General features: G+C 40.1%; 1 protein-coding gene across 1 annotated transcript in view; it reads left to right on the forward strand.

Annotated features, from left to right (window-relative positions):
• The first annotated feature begins 2,571 nt into the window (after window positions 1-2,571).
• Window positions 2,572-20,091, forward strand: part of ZNF461 (zinc finger protein 461) — a 133,613-nt gene continuing 116,093 nt past the window's right edge. Inside the window, exons 1-4 of the mRNA XM_057533284.1 lie at window positions 2,572-2,649; window positions 11,063-11,189; window positions 11,842-11,937; window positions 19,961-20,084. Coding sequence (XP_057389267.1) covers window positions 11,927-11,937; window positions 19,961-20,084 — 135 coding nt within the window. The 5' untranslated portion in view covers window positions 2,572-2,649; window positions 11,063-11,189; window positions 11,842-11,926. The remainder of the gene's footprint in view (window positions 2,650-11,062; window positions 11,190-11,841; window positions 11,938-19,960; window positions 20,085-20,091) is intronic.

Below are 20,091 nucleotides of genomic sequence, written 5' to 3' on the forward strand. Positions count from 1 at the left end.
AATTTCAACATCCAGAAAGAGAAGGTTCCAGAAAGAGAGAGGAGAAAACTGAATGGAGGAAAATTTCAGGAAATTTAAGATTTCTAGAAATATAGGTCACGATTCTTCAACATAAAGGGGTCCACTGAATACCCCATACAATGAACCAAAAAGACTCATACCAGAGCACACCTTTGTGAAGTTTCAGAAAACTAGGTGTGAAGAGAAGTATTTAAGAATGCTTCTAAAGAGAAAGAAGAACAACAAAATACAAATCAAATTGTCATCATACTTTAAGATAAAAACTGTAAGCTAGAAGACAATGATATAATTCAAAATTCTAAGGGAAAATTATATCCAACCTAAAATTCCAAACCTAGTTAAGCTATCATCCAAAAGAGGTTAGAATAAAGACGTTTTTAGACTTGTAAGGGCCCCAAAATTGTATTCCAAATTAATCTTTCTCAAGGTGCTAATGGAGGATTTTTTTTTTTTAATTTGGCAATGTTGTCTTTTTTTTTAATTTTTTTTTTTAATGATATTCTTGTCTGCTTACATTCTTTTTATTTATGTATGTATGGCTGTGTTGGGTCTTCGTTTCTGTGCAAGGGCTTTCTCCAGTTGCGGCAAGCGGGGGCCACCCTTCATCGCGGAGCGCGGGCCTCTCACCATCGCGGCCTCTCGCCGCCGAGCACAGGCTCCAGATGCGCAGGCTCAGCAACTGTGGCTCACGGGCTGAGTTGCTCCGTGGCATGCGGGATCCTCCCAGACCAGGGCTCGAACCCGCGTCCCCTGCATTGGCAGGCAGACTCTCAACCACTGCGCCACCAGGGAAGCCCTGGAGGATTTTTTAAAAAATAAAAATGTGAGACTAAATCAAGAAAAAAAGAAGACATAAGCTCCAGGAAACCAGTAATTCAACATAAGAGGTGAAGGAAATTCCCAAGATGGTCATGTGCTACTTATTCATTTATTGTGTTTCAGTCCCACACTGAACCTTCTATATGGTTCTCTGTAATGTTGGGATTGGGACTCTGCACACTACATTTCCCAGGCTCCTTTGCCAGCTGGCTTCTTTTTATTTATTCACTGATAAATCAAACATACTCATTAATTAACTCTACAGTGGAGAAATCTTATGGACACCATTTAAACTAAGTAATAAAACCTGGGGCTTTCCTGGTGGTCCAGTGTTTAAGACTCTGCGCTCCCCATGCAGGGGGCACGGGTTCCATCCCTGATCCGGGAACTAAGATCCGGAGGGGGAAAAAAGTTAACATTACCAGTAATGGAACATATTGACATTGCGTGTCTCCTGATAAAATAAACCAAGAAAAGCATAGCATCATTTATGGGATTTTCCTCCCCAAAATGTATAAACGATCAGGACACATCAGGTAAACCCAAATTGAAGGACATTATACAAAATAACTAATCTGTACTCTTTGAAAATGTTAAGATTGTGAACAGGTGGAATAAACAGAAAACAAATAGTAAGGTGGCAGATTTAAACCCAAATATTTTAGTAGTTTCACTGTAGAGGAGAGTGTCTATACTTGAGGGTCTGGGACAGATAAAACCAAGCATCTCGTAATAAATTACTTTGCAATCTTCCTTCTTGCTTTAAAAGCATGTTGAATTTGTATTCTAATCCATAGTAAAAGTGCCTATTTTAACATAACCCGTTAATGTTGTTTAGCATATAGTAGATTAAAAAAAATTCTGTCAACCTTCAAATAAAATTGATGCCCCATAAAGATACCCTCTTTTATCATTTTACAAAAGCCTAACAGGAGGCTCAGAGGTTAATTTCTGTTACACATATACAAGCCTGGTCTCCCAAACAGGTGACCCACATTCACATACACACAACACCCAGTCACACCTGCGGTCACAACTCAGCATCTTCGGCATCCTCTGCCCCGCCCTCTTCCTCACCTGAGTGCGGAGACGCACGCGCGCACACACACTCTTCAAGATCGTGATTTCTTCTCTGTCGCCTCTTCAATACAGTCCAGAAAGAAGATTAGGTCCCACCTTCACTCTCACCCTGAGCGCTGCGCGGACCGAGGCCTGGACTCACCCGACGGACAAAGATGAAAAGTGTGTCATCCCCTCTGCATTCCGAGGGCGAACTAGAACCTCCAGAAATCTCCCGGGCGCGGCGGGTTGGGTCACGGGTGCCAGGACCAGCTGAGAAGAATCAGTTCACTTGCATTCTGGCCGATTGGCTGCTTTTCTGGCTTGAACTACATTTCCCAGAGGCTCTGCGACTCGGAGCTACTTAAGCCGCGAACTTGCGGTCTCACCTTTTGCTTACGGGCGATAACTGAGCTGCCAGAGATGGGTAGGACTGGCAACTCCAGCAGGTATGCCGGTTCCATCTGCGAACCGCTTGGCGTCCGGCCCTTGCGGTTCTGATTGGTGCGGAGAGGCGGTGGATGAGCGCAAACCTAGCTTCCGCGCTGAGCGGAATTGGGGGCCCGTTTTCAGCCTCTGGACTACATTTCCCAGAGAACTCCGCAGGCCCACGCTATGTCCCGCGGTATTTCGCTGCTGCGTTTCGCAGCGGCGGGGCTGTTGGCTCCGCGGAGTTAGCTGCTGAGGGGCCTTTGGAAGCTGGTGCAACTTAGCTACTTTGGACCAGACCGGAACTAGGGAAGGACTAGGGTGAGGAGTTGGGGTCCCGGCCTTTCGTGTCCGGAGCGAGAAGAGAGGAGATCGTGTGTGTGTGTGTAATTGTTACAGTGTGTCTTCGCAGTGTGTGATGGTGACAGTATGTGGTGATCACTCTGGGTGATGGAGTGGGGTGCTTGTGACTGTATGGGGTCCTTGTTCCCAGAAAGGGTATGTGATTGTTACTGCATTGTGCGCCATTGTGGGGGATGTAGAGGGCAGGTGACTTTGCATTTGGAACTGTGTGTCCCGGTAATGGGTGTGTGATTGTTTGAATGTGTGCAGCACCGTGTGCCTAGGATTTGGAGGTCTGAGACTGTGGTGTCAGGCGCCTGTGACTGTGCAGGTGCAACTAATATGACAGTGTGTGGGTGCGGGGAGTCCTGTGGCCGTGCGATAGAGACCTTGTGTGTCCCCTAGGTATTTATGTGGGATTATATGTAACCGGGTGACCTTGTATAGCACTATGTGTGCCATGGTGGGTGGGTTGTGATGCTGCAAGTGTGGCTTCACCACTCCATACCTAGGAGTCATTTGTGAGCCCATGATAGATTCTAGCTCTTTTCCTGTAACTGCATTGGGCTGGATTCTTCAGTCTTCCCTGACCTTCCTCTGTATGTGTGTGTGGGTGGAGAGGGGCTGGAGAAAGTGTGGGATCCCAAGAAAAGCTAAGTGTCCCATCAGTTTCTTCTTTTTTCCTCAGTTACCTCACTAAGAGGAAAGAATGGTTTTTGAACATCCAAAGGCCAAGATCAAAGTGCTTTGGGATTTTTTCTTTCTTCCCTGAAATCTCTGTTTTTCAAGGCATATATTTTTTTCCTCTTCTGACAATTCCTGACTACCAAAAGCCCATTCAAGAGACCTTATCCTTAGTACTTCCCATTTGGATACATAATGGAGGCCTTGGGGTTAGACCCAGAGACCCAGTTTCCTGTATGTCCCTTCCGTCTTAGTATTAATTTGGCAGTTTCTCCTGTGTGCCATATCTCCTCTAAGATCTCTGCTGGCCTAGTGAGGCAAAAACAAGAGGCTTCATCATAACAACTGAATTGCTGAAAATAAGATGAGTGCATATGTGGCACACACCACACCACACACCAAGCAAAAGCCATGCAATTTATGGGTTGGTTTTGGTTAGTCTCAGTCCAAACGGGTGATAAGATCTTTCACTTTGCCAATATTTTTGAAGGAGGAATGACATGGGGGCTTGATCAAAGAGTTCTATACCAATAGGACAAGGGATTTGCCAGGTAATTTGTGAGTAAATACTTGGACCAGTTTCCAGGTCTATTTTGAATTAAATTCTCAAATGGTCCTCATTGGAGTTCTCAATCTGGAATCCATGGACTCCATCACCAGATATCTAAACGGAAGGAGGGCTGGAATGAAATTCACTAAGGGTTACAAAAATGGTAGAACCACGGATAGATCTAAAAGCAGAGACTATAACACTTTGGGACAACCTTTGAGATAATAAAATCCAAAATTACTTTTCACAAATAGAGAAATTTTAAGTAAATCCCAATATAAGGTGGCATTTTATGCAGCTAAGTAAAAATATGTTTGAGATAGAACATATCCATTTTCATTATTATGACTAACATTAAGCAATTTAAAATAAATAGAAGGGCTTCCCTGGTGGCGCAGTGGGTAAGAATCCGCCTGCCAATGCAGGGGACACGGGTTCGAGCCCTGGTCTGGGAAGATCCCACATGCCGCGGAGCAACTAGGCCCGTGCGCCACAACTACTGAGCCTGCACTCTAGAGCCCGCGAGCCACAACTACTGAAGCCCGCATGCCTAGAGCCCGTGCTCCGCAACAAGAGAAGCCACTGCAGTGAGAAGCCCGTGCACCACAACGAAGAGTAGCCCCCGCTCGCTGCAACTAGAGAAAGCCCGCGCACAGCAACGAACACCCAACGCAGCCAAAAATAAATAAATAAAATTTAAAAATAAAATAAATAGAAAATACTCAAGAAATTGTTATAGTTAAATCTCCTCCCTAATTTTTTAGGAACCGAAGTTATTTGTAAAAGGGCCAAAGGAATGTGAGGTCCTCAGAATGAAGAAGCTTTAGAGCTGTCAACTGAAGCTCAGTAAATATCAAACCAATTCTTAGCTAGAGTCAAGCGCTTCAGAAGCTCCCTGGAGATTCACATGAAGGAAAATAGATGTCTTAAAGGGCAGATTATGAATAATAGGGGAAACTATTCTCAATTAGTACAACTATGTTTCCTTACTTCTCTATTATCACATCCTTGAAGAAGTTCCTCTGGAAAGGATTTATCCATTTGGCCTCCACAGCCACTCATTGATTTGACCACATCCATGAATACTTCCTTCTTCTGAAATGACAAAAACCTTTTTCTTCTCCAGAGGGCCGTGCCCCCATAGTGCCCTGGTGGGGGTGGCCATGAAGGGGCAAAGAGGGGATATAAGGTGATCAAAACATTGTAGGCGACAGCATGTATCGAATTGCTTAGGCAATGCTGGACATTTTAAACTTCACATAGCACTTAATTAGATTATCAAACATCCACAGTTTGGAATTCTAGCTAGACTTAAATTATTATTGGGAGCAAGGGGGGGCAGTTCCAGATAGTGGAGAGAAAGGTGATAGGCCTCTGCCCAGCTGAGAGAGGGCGACTCGGAACTTGAAAGCCTTGCATGTAAAAGTTCAGCTGGTCCTCATCTAGGCCACCCGCATCTCTTCTTTGATGTTGCAACAGCCTATTAACTGATCCCCCTACTTCTTTCATTGCCTGCCTAACATTCCTTCTTAACACAGCGGCCAGGGTGATTCTTCCAAAATGTAGGTCATCACTCCCTGGCTTAAAACTTTCCGTGGCTGCCCATCTCACTCAGAGTAAAAACCAAAGTTTCTACAATGGCTTACACAGCCCAATGTAATCTGGCTCTCAGCTGCCTCTCTGACTTGATTTTCTATATATTTTTAGGTAACTTAATTCTGCCCCCTTTGCTTTTGAACTTGCCGATTCCCCTGCCTGGCATTTTCTTGCTCCTGATATCTGCATCACTTACTCTTTCACTTCTTCAAGACTTTGCTCAGCTGTCACCAAATTGGAAAAGCCTTCTTTGACCACCCTACATAGAATAGCATCTCAACCAGTGCACTTCCTATCTCCCTTATACTGTTTTATTTTTTCATAGCTCTTATTACCATTTTTTAACAGATATAATTGATGTAAAACATATTAGTTTCAGGTGTAAAACATAATGATTCAATATATGTATATATTATGAAATGATCACCTCAGAAAGTCTAGTTAACATCCATCACTGCAGATAGTTACAGACTTTTTTCTTGTGATGGGAACTTTTAAGATCTAATCTCTTAGCAACTTTCAATATATAATATAATATTATTAACTATAATCACCATGTTGTACATTACATCCCCAGGACTTATTTACTTTAAACTGGAAGTTTGTACCTTCTGACCACCTTCACCCATTTTTGCTGCCCCTGCCCCACCTCTGGCAACCACCAATCTAGTCTCTGCATCTATGAATTTGGTTTTTTGTTTTGTTTTGTTTTTAGATTCCACATATAAGTGAGATCATATGGTATTTGTCTTTCTCTGTCTTACTTCACTTAGCGTAATGCCCTCAAGGTCCATCCATGTTGTTGCAAATGGCGAAATTTCATTCTTTTTTATGGCTGAATAACATTCCAGTGTGTGTGTGTGTGTGTGTGTGTGTGTGTGTGTATCACAATTTCTTTATCCATTGATTCACTGATGGACACTTAGGTTGCTTCCACGTCTTGGCTATTGTAAGTAATGCTGCTATGAACATGTGGATGCATGTATCTTTTCAAGTTAGTGTTTCTGTTTTCTTCAAATAAATACCCAGAAGTGGAATTGCTTGATCATATGGTAATTTTAAAAAAACCTTTTTGAGGAACCTCCATACTGTTTTCCATAATGGCTGTGCCAATTTACATTCTCATCAATGATGCACAAGGGCTCCCTTTTCTCCACATCCTCACCAACACTTGTTATTTGTTGCTGTTGTTTTTTTTTTTTAACATTTTATTTTTATTTTTTTATAAATGTATTTATTTACTTATTTTTATTTTTGGGTGTGTTGGGTCTTCGTTTCTGCGCGAGGGCTTTCTCTAGTTGTGGCGAGCGGGGGCCACTCTTCATCGCGGTGCACGGGCCTCTCACTGTCGTGGCCTCTCGTTGCGGAGCACAGGCTCCAGACCTGCAAGCTCAGCAGTTGTGGCTCACGGGCCTAGTTGCTCCGCGGCATGTGGGATCTTCCCAGACCAGGGCTCGAACCCGTGTCCCCTGCACTGGCAGGCATACTCTCAACCACTGTGCCACCAGGCAAGCCCTTGTTGTTTTTTTAACAGTAGCCATTCTAATAGGTGTGTGAGGTGAAATCTCATTTTTTTTAAATAAAGCATTTTTTAAAAAGTTTATTTATTTATTTATTTGTTTTGGCTGTGCTGGGTCTTCGTTGCGGCGCACGGGCTTTCTCTAGTTGCAGAGAGCCGGGGCTACTCTTCGTTGCGGTGTGCGGGCTTCTCATTACAGTGGCTTCTCTTGTTACGGAGCACAGGCTCTAGGCACATAGGCTTCAGTAGTTGTGGCACGCAGCCTCAGCAGTTGTGGCTCGCGGGCTCTAGAGCACAGGCTCAGTAGTTGTGGTGCATGGGCTTAGTTGCTCTGCGGCATGTGAGATCTTCCCGGACCAGGGCTCAAACCCGTGTAGCCTGCTTTGGCAGGCGGATTCTTAAACACTGCACCACCAGGGAAGTCCCAACATTTCTTTCCTTATCTAGAGACTTCCTTGCCCAACTGAGCTTCATCTATGAACCCATCTCAGGTCCTCCCATTCTGTCAGGGAGCGAGTGATGGCACCCAGCAGCAGGGTCTTGTCCCTTAGTATCCCATTCTTTTCTTTTTTCTTTTTTTTCTTTATTGAAGTATAGTTGATGTACAATATGATATGTTACAGGTGTACAACATGATTCACAATTTTTAAAGGTTATACTCCATTTATAGTTATTAATATTGGCTATATTTCCTGTGTTGTAAAATATAGCCTTGTAGCTTATTTTACACATAATAGTTTGTACCTCTTAATCCCCTACCCCTATATTATCCTTCCTCCCTTCCCTCTCCCCCACTGATAACCACTAATTTGTTCTCTATATCTGTAAGTCTGCTTCTTTTTTTTATTATATTCACTAGTTTGCTGTATTTTTTAGATTCCACATATGAGTGATATCCTACAGTATTTGTCTTTCTCTGTCCGACTTATTTCACTTAGCATAATACCCTCCAAGTCCATCCATGTTGTTGCAAATGGTAAGATTTCGTTCTTTTTTATGGCTGAGTAGTATTCCATTTTGTGTGTGTGTGTGTGTGTGTGTGTGTGTGTATGTCCATTGACAGATGAATGGATAAAGAAGATGAGGTATGTGTACATATGTATATAATAGTGTTGCTATGAACACTGGGGTACATGTATATTTTCGAATTAGAGTTTTCATCTTTTCCAGATATATGCCCAGGAGTGGGACTGCTGGATCATATGGCCACTCTATTTTTAGTTTTTTGAGGAACCTCCATACTGTTTTCCATAGTGGCTGTACCAGTTTACATTCCCACCAACAATGTAGGAGGGTTCCCTTTTCTCCACACCCTCTCCAGCATTTGTTATTTGTAGATTTTTAAAATTATGGTGTGAGGTGATTCCTCATTGTAGTTTTGATTTGCATTTCTCTAATAATTAGCAATGTTGAGCATCTTTTCATGTGCCCGTTGGCCATCTGTATGTCTTCTTTGGAGAAATGTCTATTTAGGTCTTCTGTCCATTTTTTGACTGGGTTTTTTGTTGTTGTTGTTGTTGAGTTGTGTGAGCTGTTTGTATATTTTGGAAATTAAGCCCTTGTTGGTTGCATCATTTGCAAATATTTTCTCCCAGTCTGTACGCTGTTTTTTTAATTTAGTTTGTGGTTTCCTTTACCGTACAAAAACTTATAAGTTTGATTAGGTCCCATTTATTTATTTTTGCTTTTATTTTTATTGCCTTGGGAGACTGACCTAAGAAAACATTGGTACAATTTATGTCAGAGAATGTTTTCCCTGTGTTCTCTTCTAGGAGTTTTATGGTGTCCTGTCTTATATTTAAGACTTAGCCATTTTGTATCTCATTGTGGTTTTGATTTGCATTTCCCCTATGGTTAGCCGATGTTGAGCACCTTTTCACGTGCCTGTTGGTCATCTTCACGTCTTTGGAAAAATGTCTATTCACTTCTTCTGCCCATTTTTTAATCGGCTTTTTTTTTTTAATGTTGAGTTCTATGAGCTGTTTATATATTTTGGATATTTACTCCTTATTGCTCATATCATTTGCAAATATTTTCTCCCATTCCATAAGTTGTCTTTTCGTTTTGTCGATGGTTTCCTTTGCTGTGCAAAAGCTTTTAAATTTAATTAGGTCACATTTGTTTATTTTGCTTTTATTTCCTTTGCTTTAGGAGACAGATCCAAAAAAATACTGCTCTTATTTATGTCAAAGAGCGTTCTGCCTCTGTTTTCCTCTAGGAGTTTTATGGTTTCTGGTCTTACATTTAGGTCTTAATCCATTTTGAGCTTATATTTGTAAATGGTATAGGAGAATGTTCTAAATTCATTCTTTTACATGGAGCTGCTCAGTTTTCCCATCATCATTTGTTGAAGAGACTGTCTTTTCTCCATTGTATATTCTTGCCTCCTTTGTCGTAGATTAATTGACCATAAATGTGTGCGCTCTTTTTTCTGTTCTAGCATCCCACTCTTTTCTAACAGTGTTCCCATTTGTGTGCAGTGCTCTATGATGGAGCCTAAATACATTCCACTGGGCCTCCCATATCAGAATTGTGGGTTGTTTTATTTTTTCAGATTCAGAATTGTGGTTTAATGAAGTGGAAATGATTGTTGAATGGGATAACTCATCTTCACAGGCCTGTTCATTTTTCGTTAATTTTTGAGTTCCCCTTAAAAAAAAAAAATGAAGTATTTCTTACCACAGAAGAATAATAGAACACTCATGTACTTAACACATAGAATAGGAAGGCCTATTGAAGACCCTTTTGTACCCTGCCCTCCCTCTCAAAGTGTAACCTGTAAAGAAAATTTTGTAGCCATCATTCTCTTGCTTTTCACAATTGTTTTGCTATTTATCCCTAAACAATATACTGTTAGTTTTTCTATAGTTTTGAACTTTTTAACAAGTAAGACTAGCTAGATGCATAAGTTTTTGAGAATTTTAGACTTTCAAAGCTGTAAAGGAACTTAGAGATCTTGTTCAATCTCAATATCCAAAATAATGGAATGGTTATGTCTTGCCTTCCTAAGATGAAAGATACATCCAGTTAAAAAGAGTTTATTAAAGAACTTGCATTATAAGGAAAAATACTTATGATACTTTCTGAAAATGACGATTCTTAGTATTTGGTGTACACTTTAATTAGATCAAAGTCCTATTATGTGCAATAGAGGTTTTTGTTTTTTTTTTTTTTATTTAAATTTTTATTTATTTATTTATTTATTTATGGCTGTGTTGGGTCTTCGTTTCTGTGCGAGGGCTTTCTCTAGTTGCGGCAAGTGGGGGCCACTCTTCATTGCGGTGCACGGGCTTATTATCGCGGCCTCTCTTGTTGCGGAGCACAGACTCCAGATGCGCAGGCTCAGTAATTGTGGCTCACGGGCCTAGTCGCTCCGCGGCATGTGGGATCTTCCCAGACCAGGGCTCGAACCCGTGTCCCCTGCATTGGCAGGCAGATTCTCAACCACTGCGCCACCAGGGAAGCCCCAATAGAGGTTTTGCTTGTTTGTTTGGTAAATATTTTAGAGAGATTCTGACTTTTTCCTTTAAGAAGTAAGAAAAAAAAAAAAAAAAGGGAAAGGAAGAGCTCATATTTAAGAGTTTATTGTAAGTAGTAATTAGCATGTCAGATGTTCACTATACAGTTCTTTCAACTTTCTGTATGTTTGAAAATTTCCACAATAAAAATATTGGTAAGTCAGGGATGATCATTAAAATAAATAGTAATTTTCCAGGCCTACAGGTTGCTGTGTGTTTTTCTACTCTATTTCATTATTTGGGAAACTGTAAATAAATGTGTGTTTTGTTCATTCCTAGCCCTAGCCGTGGGATAATGGGAATGTCTCACTGTATGAAGGAGGTTTGTCTACAGCAATAGGAATATTCAAGAAGGTGGAGGCACTTTGTTCTAATTACACTAATTTTTTTACTCTGCCCTATCTTTGGCTTAGCCCATTTGCTCAGTGTATTTTCTCCATCCCTCAGTGTCCTTTTCCATCTCTTCTTTCATCTGAAAAACATTTCCTTTAATTTTAACAGGACTACATGGTTTTGTCATTTTAGGGGTTGGTGATGTTCAGGGATGTGGCTGTAGACTTCTCTCAGGAGGAGTGGGAATGCCTGGACTCTACTCAGAGGGATTTATATAGAGATGTAATGATGGAGAATTACAGCAACCTGGTCTTACTAGGTAAGGATTTCTTTTATTTATTTATTTATTTAATTATTTATTTAATTTACTTTTGGCTGCACTGAGTCTTCGTTGCTGTGTTGTGGGCTCTCTCTAGTGGCGAGCGGGGGCTACTCTTCGTTGTGGTGCACGGGCTTCTAACTGCGGTGGCTTCTCTTGTTGCGGAGCATGGGCTCTAGGTGCGTGGGCTTCAGTAGTTGTGGCACACAGCCTCAGTAGTTGTGGCACACAGGCTCAGTAGTTGTGGCACACGGGCTCTAGAGCACAGGCTCAGTATTTATGGTGCACGGGCTTAGCTGCTCCGTGGCATGTGGGATCTTCCCAGACCAGGGATCGAACCTGTGTCCCCTGCATTGGCAGGTGGATTCTCAACCACTGTGCCACCAGGGAAGTCCTAGGTAAGGATTTCTATTCCCAAATAACTTGTGAATTTTGGTTGTATTTTCAGTTGTCTGGGTGGATTTCTACCTATTTCCTTGGGAATTATTTTGTACATTGTAGATTCGGAGATGAGCAGCACTTTGTGGTACCTTTATCTTCTCCTTGCTTTACACCTTCCTCTTGTCCTTCATGTTGTTGCCTGTTTTCTTGAGGACTGGGTTTGAATTCAGGAACAGCATGATTATGTCTTCTTATTTTTTCTTACAAACAGGACTCTCTATTCCTAAGCCTGATGTGATTTTCTTATTAGAGCAAGGGAAAGAGCCCTGGATGGTTTCAAGGAACATGGTGGGAGGATGGTGCCCAGGTGAGTAGATTGAACAGGTAGGGAAAGGCACTGCAGTTAAGAACCGAGCTGGTGGGACTTCCTTGGTGGTCCAGTGGGTAAGACTCCGCTCTCCCAATGCAGGGGGCCCGGGTTCGATCCCTGGTTGGGGAGTTAGATCCCGCATGCATGCCACAGCCAAGAAGTCTGCATGCCGCAACTAAAAATCTTGCATGCTGCAACTAAAGATCCCGCATGCCGCCAAGAAGATCCTACATGCCGCAACTAAGACCCGGCGCAGCCAAAATAAATAAATACATATTAAAAAAAAAGAAAAAAAGAACCCAGATGGGGAAGGAGGCAGCACCTTAAAGGTATAGATTGAGGAATCTCTTTCTTGAAGGCCCATCCAAGGGTTGTGAAGAAAAGCCCTAAAACACGTGAAAAAAAGTAAAGTCCTTCCCTTTTACCCCCACCTTTACTCTCTGTGCTATTCATCTGTCATAATTCCCTCCCATTTCAAAGCCCTTTTTCTCTAAGAGCCATTTTATATCATATAACTTAGATCCACTTCTTTCCCTTTTTTAAACTCATGTGTGTGTGTTTTTTTTAAATTTTTATATTTATTTTTGGCTGTGTTAGGTCTTCGTTTCTGTGCGAGGGCTTTCTCCAGTTGCGGTGAGCGGGGGCCACTCTTCATCGCGGTGCGCGGGCCTCCCACTATCGTGGCCTCTCTCGTTGTGGAGCACAGGCTCCAGACGCGCAGGCTCAGTAGTTGTGGCTCACGGGCCTAGTCGCTCCGCGGCATGTGGGATCCTCCCAGACCAGGGCTCGAACCCGTGCCCCCTGCACTAGCAGGCAGATTCTCAACCACTGTGCCACCAGGGAAGCCCCTAAACTCATGTGTTTTAAAAAAAATCTTCTGAAATGCATTTTTAAGCCCTATTGTTCATTTTTCCTACTGATCTTTGAATTTTTTTCCCCTCTGACTAGTTTTGCTTTGATGCAGCAATTCTGTGCATTAACAGATATTCATTTACTTTTAGTCAACATTTATTGACTTAAAATAGTGTTCTAATTGTAGGATAGAGATGATTTTAATTTTTTTCACAGAACATTACAAACGTGTTTAATTTTTTTTTTTTTTTTTTTTTTACTTTATTACGGACAGAGGAATGGACATCCCATGAATTCATGCCCTAGCTTCAGCAGTTATTAACATGTTTTCGATCTTATTTCATCTATCCTCATTGACCTCTGCATCCCCCACCCTTGAAGTGTTTTAAAGCAAGTCCCAGATATCATACGTTTAAATACTATTAAATATATAAGTTGCTTTTTACAGTTTCTTCTATTTAAAATTACTACTCTGATGCATCTTTATTTAGATGGATATTTTCATATTTGATGATCAGATATGAGATTCCTGGGCCAAAAAATTTAAACCCTTTAAAGCTCCTGATATTCTAGCACAGAAATGCATGATCTAGGGTTAATTACAGAGTTTTTACCCATATTCTGATGTTAGGGCCTGACATTTTCTTTGAAAACGGGTTCCCTATTTGGAGTTCTGCCTTATTTTTCATACATATTAAACCCATAAGGTGTGAATCACAATTTAAGCTTTCAGTTTTTTACATGAAGGGACAACATAAAGATTCTTGCAACCGGTGTGAATAGAGAATCTTCTAGGGCTGTGCTGTCCATACGGTAGCCACTAGCTACATGTGGCTATTTAAGATAAACTTTATAAAGTAATTAAAATTAGATAAAAAATTTAATTCTACAGATGCACTAGCCATGTTTCATGTGCTCAGTAATCACATGTGGCTACTGGCTACCATATTGGACAGTGCAGATTCAGAGCATTTCCAGCTTTTCAGAAAGTTCTGTTCCATTTCTATCATTCTAGACAGTTCCTCTCTTCTGCACAAGGTTTTCACTATTGATTTCTCTCCATATAATTCAAGAGCAATTTTTTTTTGTGACTAGCCTGTATAAAGTCTTCCCAGAACATTCTACTTATTTTTGTGTGTTTCAAAAACCTCTTTTTACTAGGTAAGGTAATGATATAAAAAATAATATATGTAAATTTTAAAGCCTAACAATAAAAAAAAACCTGTGACCCTGCCATACATCTTAAGAACTAGCATACTTCACAATGCCACTGCACCTAACTCGTGCTCATTTTTTATTCTGTTTTACTGCTCCCGCAATGTCCCCATAGCACCTAATCTGATTTTTGTGCTTATTCTTCCTTTGACCCTTTTATGTGATTTAATAATTTTAGTACCCATAAGCAATGGATTTAGATTTTTTGTTATTGAATATTATAAAAATGGTTTCATACTATATGGAGCTTTCTCTAACCCAATTTTTTTCACCTAAAATTTTTTTTAGGTGATTTGTTTTCATCCATGTCTTTGCATGTGGCTGTGGTTCATTAATTTTCATTGTAGTCTACTATTATCCCATTATGTGCCACATATGTATCACAATTTATGTGTCTGTTCTCTGGGTCAGTGGAATTTGGGTTCTTTTGAACTAAATTGCTATGAATATTCTTGTAAATTTCTATTGTTGCTCATGTGTATGAATTTCTCTAGGATATATACCTAGAAATGGAATTTCTAGTTCATAGGGTATGTAAATATTCAATTTTTCAAGATAATGGCAAATTCTTTTTGAAAGTAACTGTACCACTCTGCTCTTCCAGTACCAGAGTTTTCTTTGATGCATTTCCTCATTTACACTTAGAATTTATAATCACACATTATAATTTGTGCCAATGCAGTTGCCCAGAGTTAGTGAAACACAAGGTTAGGGCACAGTCCTCCAGATTGCCAAATTTGCCCAAGACTTCTGGCACAAGACTTCTGGCACCATCTGAAAGTTTAGGAGTCCACAGGGTCAACCTCATTTCAGATCAGCTGGCTACAAATTCGGGGATCTTCGTGGACTCCCTCAAATTTTATAATTCACAAGAATAACTCACAGAATTCAGGAAAGCACTATACTTATAATTAGTTTTATTACAGCATAAGAATACCAGCAAAAGGATTAGAACCAGCCAAAGGAAGACACACATAGGGTAGAATCTGAGAGGGTTCCCAAATGCGAAGGTTCCATGTCCTCAGGGATGCTTAGCCCTCACATCATTGATGTGACAATATGCGTGGAATATTGCTAACCTAGGATGCTCACCTGAGTTTCAGTGTGCAAAGTTTTTAATCAAGGCTTTATTACATAGGCATGGTTGAGTTATCACCCATGTGGTTGAACTTGGCCTCCAGCTTCCTACCCTTCTATGGAGGCTGATTTCACCTGGCCCAAAGACCCAGCTCTCTAAGTATATGGTTCATCTTTCTGGCATGGGCAGCTGCCACCAGGAGTAGGTGTAGTCCAAGGGGTTCACTATGAGTAACAGAGATACTCCTATCACTTGAGAAATTCCAAGGCTTTAGAGGTTACCTCTCAGGAACCAGGACAGAGGCCAGACCTCTCTTTAGGGAAAGTTAATTCTTCACTATACAATAGTGAATGTAAAGTTCTACATTTTCCTAGTTTTTATCAACTAGGTTAAATGTTTTTTAAAAAATATATATTTGTTATTTATACTTTCTTTTTATGTAAAATTTTGCCATCTTTTCCACTAGATTGTTTAGGTTTATTTTCTTAATAATTAATTAATTTGCAGGAGTTATTTATTTACTTACTTAAAATTGTGTTAAAACAATGAATAACAATTGTGTTCCATTTTAACCTTTTTTTTTTTTTTTTTTAATAATTTTTTTAAAATTTTTATTTATTTATTTATTTATTTATTTATTTTTGGCTGTGCTGGGTCTTCGGTTCGTGCGAGGGCTTTCTCTAGTTGCGGCAAGTGGGGGCCACTCTTCATCGCGGTGCGCGGGCCTTTCACTATCGCGGCCCCTCCCGTTGCGGGGCACAGGCTCCAGACGCGCAGGCTCAGCAGCTGTGGCTCACGGGCCCAGCTGCTCCATGGCATGTGGGATCTTCCCAGACCAGGGCTCGAACCCGTGTCTCCTGCATTAGCAGGCAGATTCTCAACCACTGCGCCACCAGGGAAGCCCCATTTTAACCTTTTTTGAGTGTAAATTCAGTGGCATTAAGTACATTCACATTCTCTTTCAACCATCACTGTATTCATTTCCACAACTTTTTCATCTTCCCAGAATGAAACTATGTACTCATTAAATAATAACTCCCAATTCCTCTTCCCCACCAGGGCCTGGCAACCACCATTCTACTTTCCGTCTTTATGAATTTCACTATTCTAGATATCTCATATGAGTTGAATCGTACAACGTTTGTCTTTTTGTGTATGGCTTATTTCACTTAGTACAATGTCCTCAAGTTTCATCCATGTTCTGGCATGTGTCAGAATTTCCTTTTTAAGGCTGAATTCTGTTGTATGTATTTACCACATTTTGTTTATCGATTCATCCATCAACAGACATTTGGGTTGCTTCCATCTTTTGGCTATTGTGAATAATACTTCTAGGAACATGGGTGTACAAATACCTGTTTGAGTCCCTGCTTTCAAGTGTTTGGGTATATACCCAGAAGTGAAATTGCTGGATCATATGGTAATTGTCTGTTTAATTTTGTGTATATATATACACACACACACACACACACACACACACATTTTCTTTATCCATTCATCCACTGATGAACACTTAGGCTGTTTCCATGTCTTGGTTAATGCTGCGGAGAATGTGGGGGTACATATATCTTTTCAAATTAGTGTTTTCATTTTCTTTGGAAAAATACCCAGAAGAAGAATTGTTGGATCATATGTAGTTATATTTTTAATTTTTTGAGGAACCTCCATACTGTTTTCCACAGTGGCTGCATCAATTTACATTCCCATCAATAATGACAAGGGATCCCTTTTCTCTACATCCTTGACAACACTTGTTATATTCTTTTTGATAATGGCCATTCTAACAGGTGTGAAGTGATATCTCATTGTGCGTATTTTTTGGCCCGTCTCACAGCTTGCGGGATCTTAGTTCCCAGCTCAGGGATTGAACCGGGCCCCGGCAGTGAAAGTGCCAGGTCCTAACCACTGGACTGCCAGGAAATTCCCCACTGTGGTTTTGATTTGCATTTCCCTGATGCTTAGTGATGTTGAGTATCTTTTCATTTACCTGTTGGCCATCTGTATGTCGTTGGAAAAATGTCTATTCAGATCTTCTACCCGTTTTAAAAAAGAAAAATGTATTTATTATTTTTATTTTTGGCTGTGTCAGGTCTTAATTGCAGCATGTGGGATCTTCACTGCAGCGCGCCGGCTCTGGGTTGTGGCACTCGGGCTTGTCTCTAGTTGTGGCTCGTGGGCTCCAGAGCGTGTGGGCTCTGTAGTTGAGGCACGTGGGCTTTCTAGTTGTGGCTCGCATGTTCAGTAGTTGAGGCATGCGGGCTCAGTAGCCCCGTGGCATGTGGGATCTTAGTTCCCTGATCAGGGATTGAACCCGCATCCCCTGGATTGGAAGGTGGATTCTTAACCACTGGGCCACCAGGGAAGTCCCTCTTCTGCCCATTTTTAAATCAGACTTTTTTATTTATTTATTTTTACTATTGAGTTGTATGAGTTCTTTATGTATTGAGATTTTGGATATTAACCCCAGATATATGATTTGCATATTTTCTTCCATTCAGTAGGTTGCCTTTTCATTTTGTTGACGGTTTCCTTTGCTGTGCAGAAACTTTTTTTTTGATGTAGTCCCACTTGTTTATTTTTGCTTTTGTTGCTTTTGGTGTCATTGGCTCTGCCATTTAATAGCTGTTTGACTTTTGGCAATTCACTTATCCTCTCTGGGCTTCTACTTTCTCATTTGTAAATATAGATAGTAGTGATACCTACTTATAGGATTCTTGTGAGGATTAAATGAGTTCAAATATGTATAAAGCAGTTAGAATAGTGCCTGGCCCATGGCAAGCAGTTTGTTAGCTATTTTCTCTTTTCTTTTAGTTCTTATTCTTGAAATTTCATCATACCTAATTAACTTAAAGTGTAAATCAGTATCTTTATTATAATCTTCTCAAGTAATATAAAGATTTTTAAATATTATAATTCCAGTCCCCCATCTTCTGACTCATATGCTTTGTTTCTTTTTTTTTAAATTTTTATTTATTTATTATTCAGAATTTTAATGTTATTAGTTAAACATTATTATTGTTTCATTACATTAATAGTAAACATTATTATTGTTTCATTACATTAATAGTAAACAATTATTGCTTACATTTTTCAAAGTCTTACTTTACACTTTCTTCTTAGTTCTTCTTTCTGGGGTCATTTTCATTTTTTCTAAAGTACATCCTTAGAAGTTTCTTTCTGTTCATGATAAATTCTTGCAGTTCTATACATCTGAAAATGATCAAAATGAACAGAATTGACTTAACCATGAACAGAAAGAAACTTCTAAGGATGTACTTTAGAAAAAAATGAAAATGATCCCAGAAAGAAAAATTCATCAGTTCTGAATTAAAAAAGCTATTACATCTTTGAATATAGTTTCAACCCTGTTCTTTTTTGGAAGACCGATAAGATCTTTGTCCTTTCTTCATGACTCTTAACTTTGCTTTCATATTTCTAGTCTCTTTTCCTCTATATAGTATGTGATATAAAATTTCTCCAGATAAGTCATCTAGTCACTGATTCTCTCATGAGTTGTATCTGATTTGCTACTTAATCTGTCCAGTGAGATTTTGTTGTTGATTCCTTTCCTTCCCTTTCTCATAGTTTATATGCTAAAGAAACTGGATCATCTGTCCTGTTATTTAACTTGTACCCCTCTCCCCTTTATTCCCTATAAACAAACTGTATTAGTATTGTGCGTTTTATCAGGAAGCATTTAATGTCAATTTGTTTCTCTTTCTGTGGTGTTAACAGCCATTTCATCCTCTAAAAATTACCAAAGAATTAAAAAATTGTTATTATAAACTCATAGATTTAAAAAAAATATTTGGTATTTCATCAGTTATTACATTACAGTTATTATTCTTAAATATATGCTCAAATTGTCCTTTATTTGACCAGTAGGAGCCTCTTCAGATTCGTTCCTGAGTCCTTTTGACATGACCCTAGGAAGTCTTTGATAGCTTCTTTGCTTTTCTAATATGCCACTTTGCTCCAGGGCTCATAATATACATTTTCTGCCCTGTCGCTGAGATGCTCCAAGGAGCCCTGATTCTTTGGAGTGAGAAATAGTATTTAGAGACAGCAATCTAGTCATTAGCCTGCTCATGCTGCTGGATTGGTCACTGTTTCTAAGACTTCAATGGATGAAACTAGGAAGTATTTGAAAAAAACACGTCATGATTATATTCTAATATTTCCAATTCATCCATTGACTTTTTTTTTTAAATACATATACTCAAGGATGCTTGCTCATTGCTTTGTTTCTTTTTCTTTTTTAATTTTTATTTATTTATTTTTGGCTGTGTTGGGTCTTCGTTTCTGTGCGAGGGCTTCCTTTAGTTGCGGCGAGCGGGGGCCACTCTTCATCGTGGTGTGCGGGCCTCTCACTATTGCGGCCTCTCTTTGCTACGGAGCACAGGCTCCAGACGCGCAGGCTCAGCAGTTGTGGCGCACGGGCTTAGTTGCTCCGCGGCATGTGGGATCTTCCCAGACCAGGGCTCGAACCTGTGTCCCCTGCATTGGCAGGCAGACTCTCAACCACTGCGCCACCAGGGAAGCCCCATCCATTGACTTTTAAATTACATTTTTTTTTAATTTTTAAAGTTCTATTTGGATTTTTTAAAAAAATTTCCCTGGTCATTTTGCTAATCAGTTGTTACTTTCTCATGTTTTAAAAAAACTAAACTTTTTAGATTCACAGAAAAGTTGTAAAGCTAGTACCAAGAGTCCCCACATAACCCTACACCATTTCCCCTATTATTAACAACTTTCATTTGTACATTTGTCATAATTAACGAACCAATACTGATCCATTATTTTTAACGAAAGCCTGTATTTTACTCAGATTTCCTTAGTTTTTATCTAATGTCTTTTTTTTTTTTTCTGTTCCAGGATCCCATCCAGGATACCACATACATCTAGTTGTCATGTCTCCTTAGGCTCCTCTTGGCTGCGACAGTTTCTCAGACTTTCCTTGTTTGTGATGACCTTGACAGTTCTGAGCAGTATTGGTCAGGTATTTT

The sequence above is a fragment of the Balaenoptera acutorostrata genome, chromosome 19 (genome assembly GCF_949987535.1).
Source record: "Balaenoptera acutorostrata chromosome 19, mBalAcu1.1, whole genome shotgun sequence".
Classification (NCBI taxonomy): domain Eukaryota; kingdom Metazoa; phylum Chordata; class Mammalia; order Artiodactyla; family Balaenopteridae; genus Balaenoptera; species Balaenoptera acutorostrata.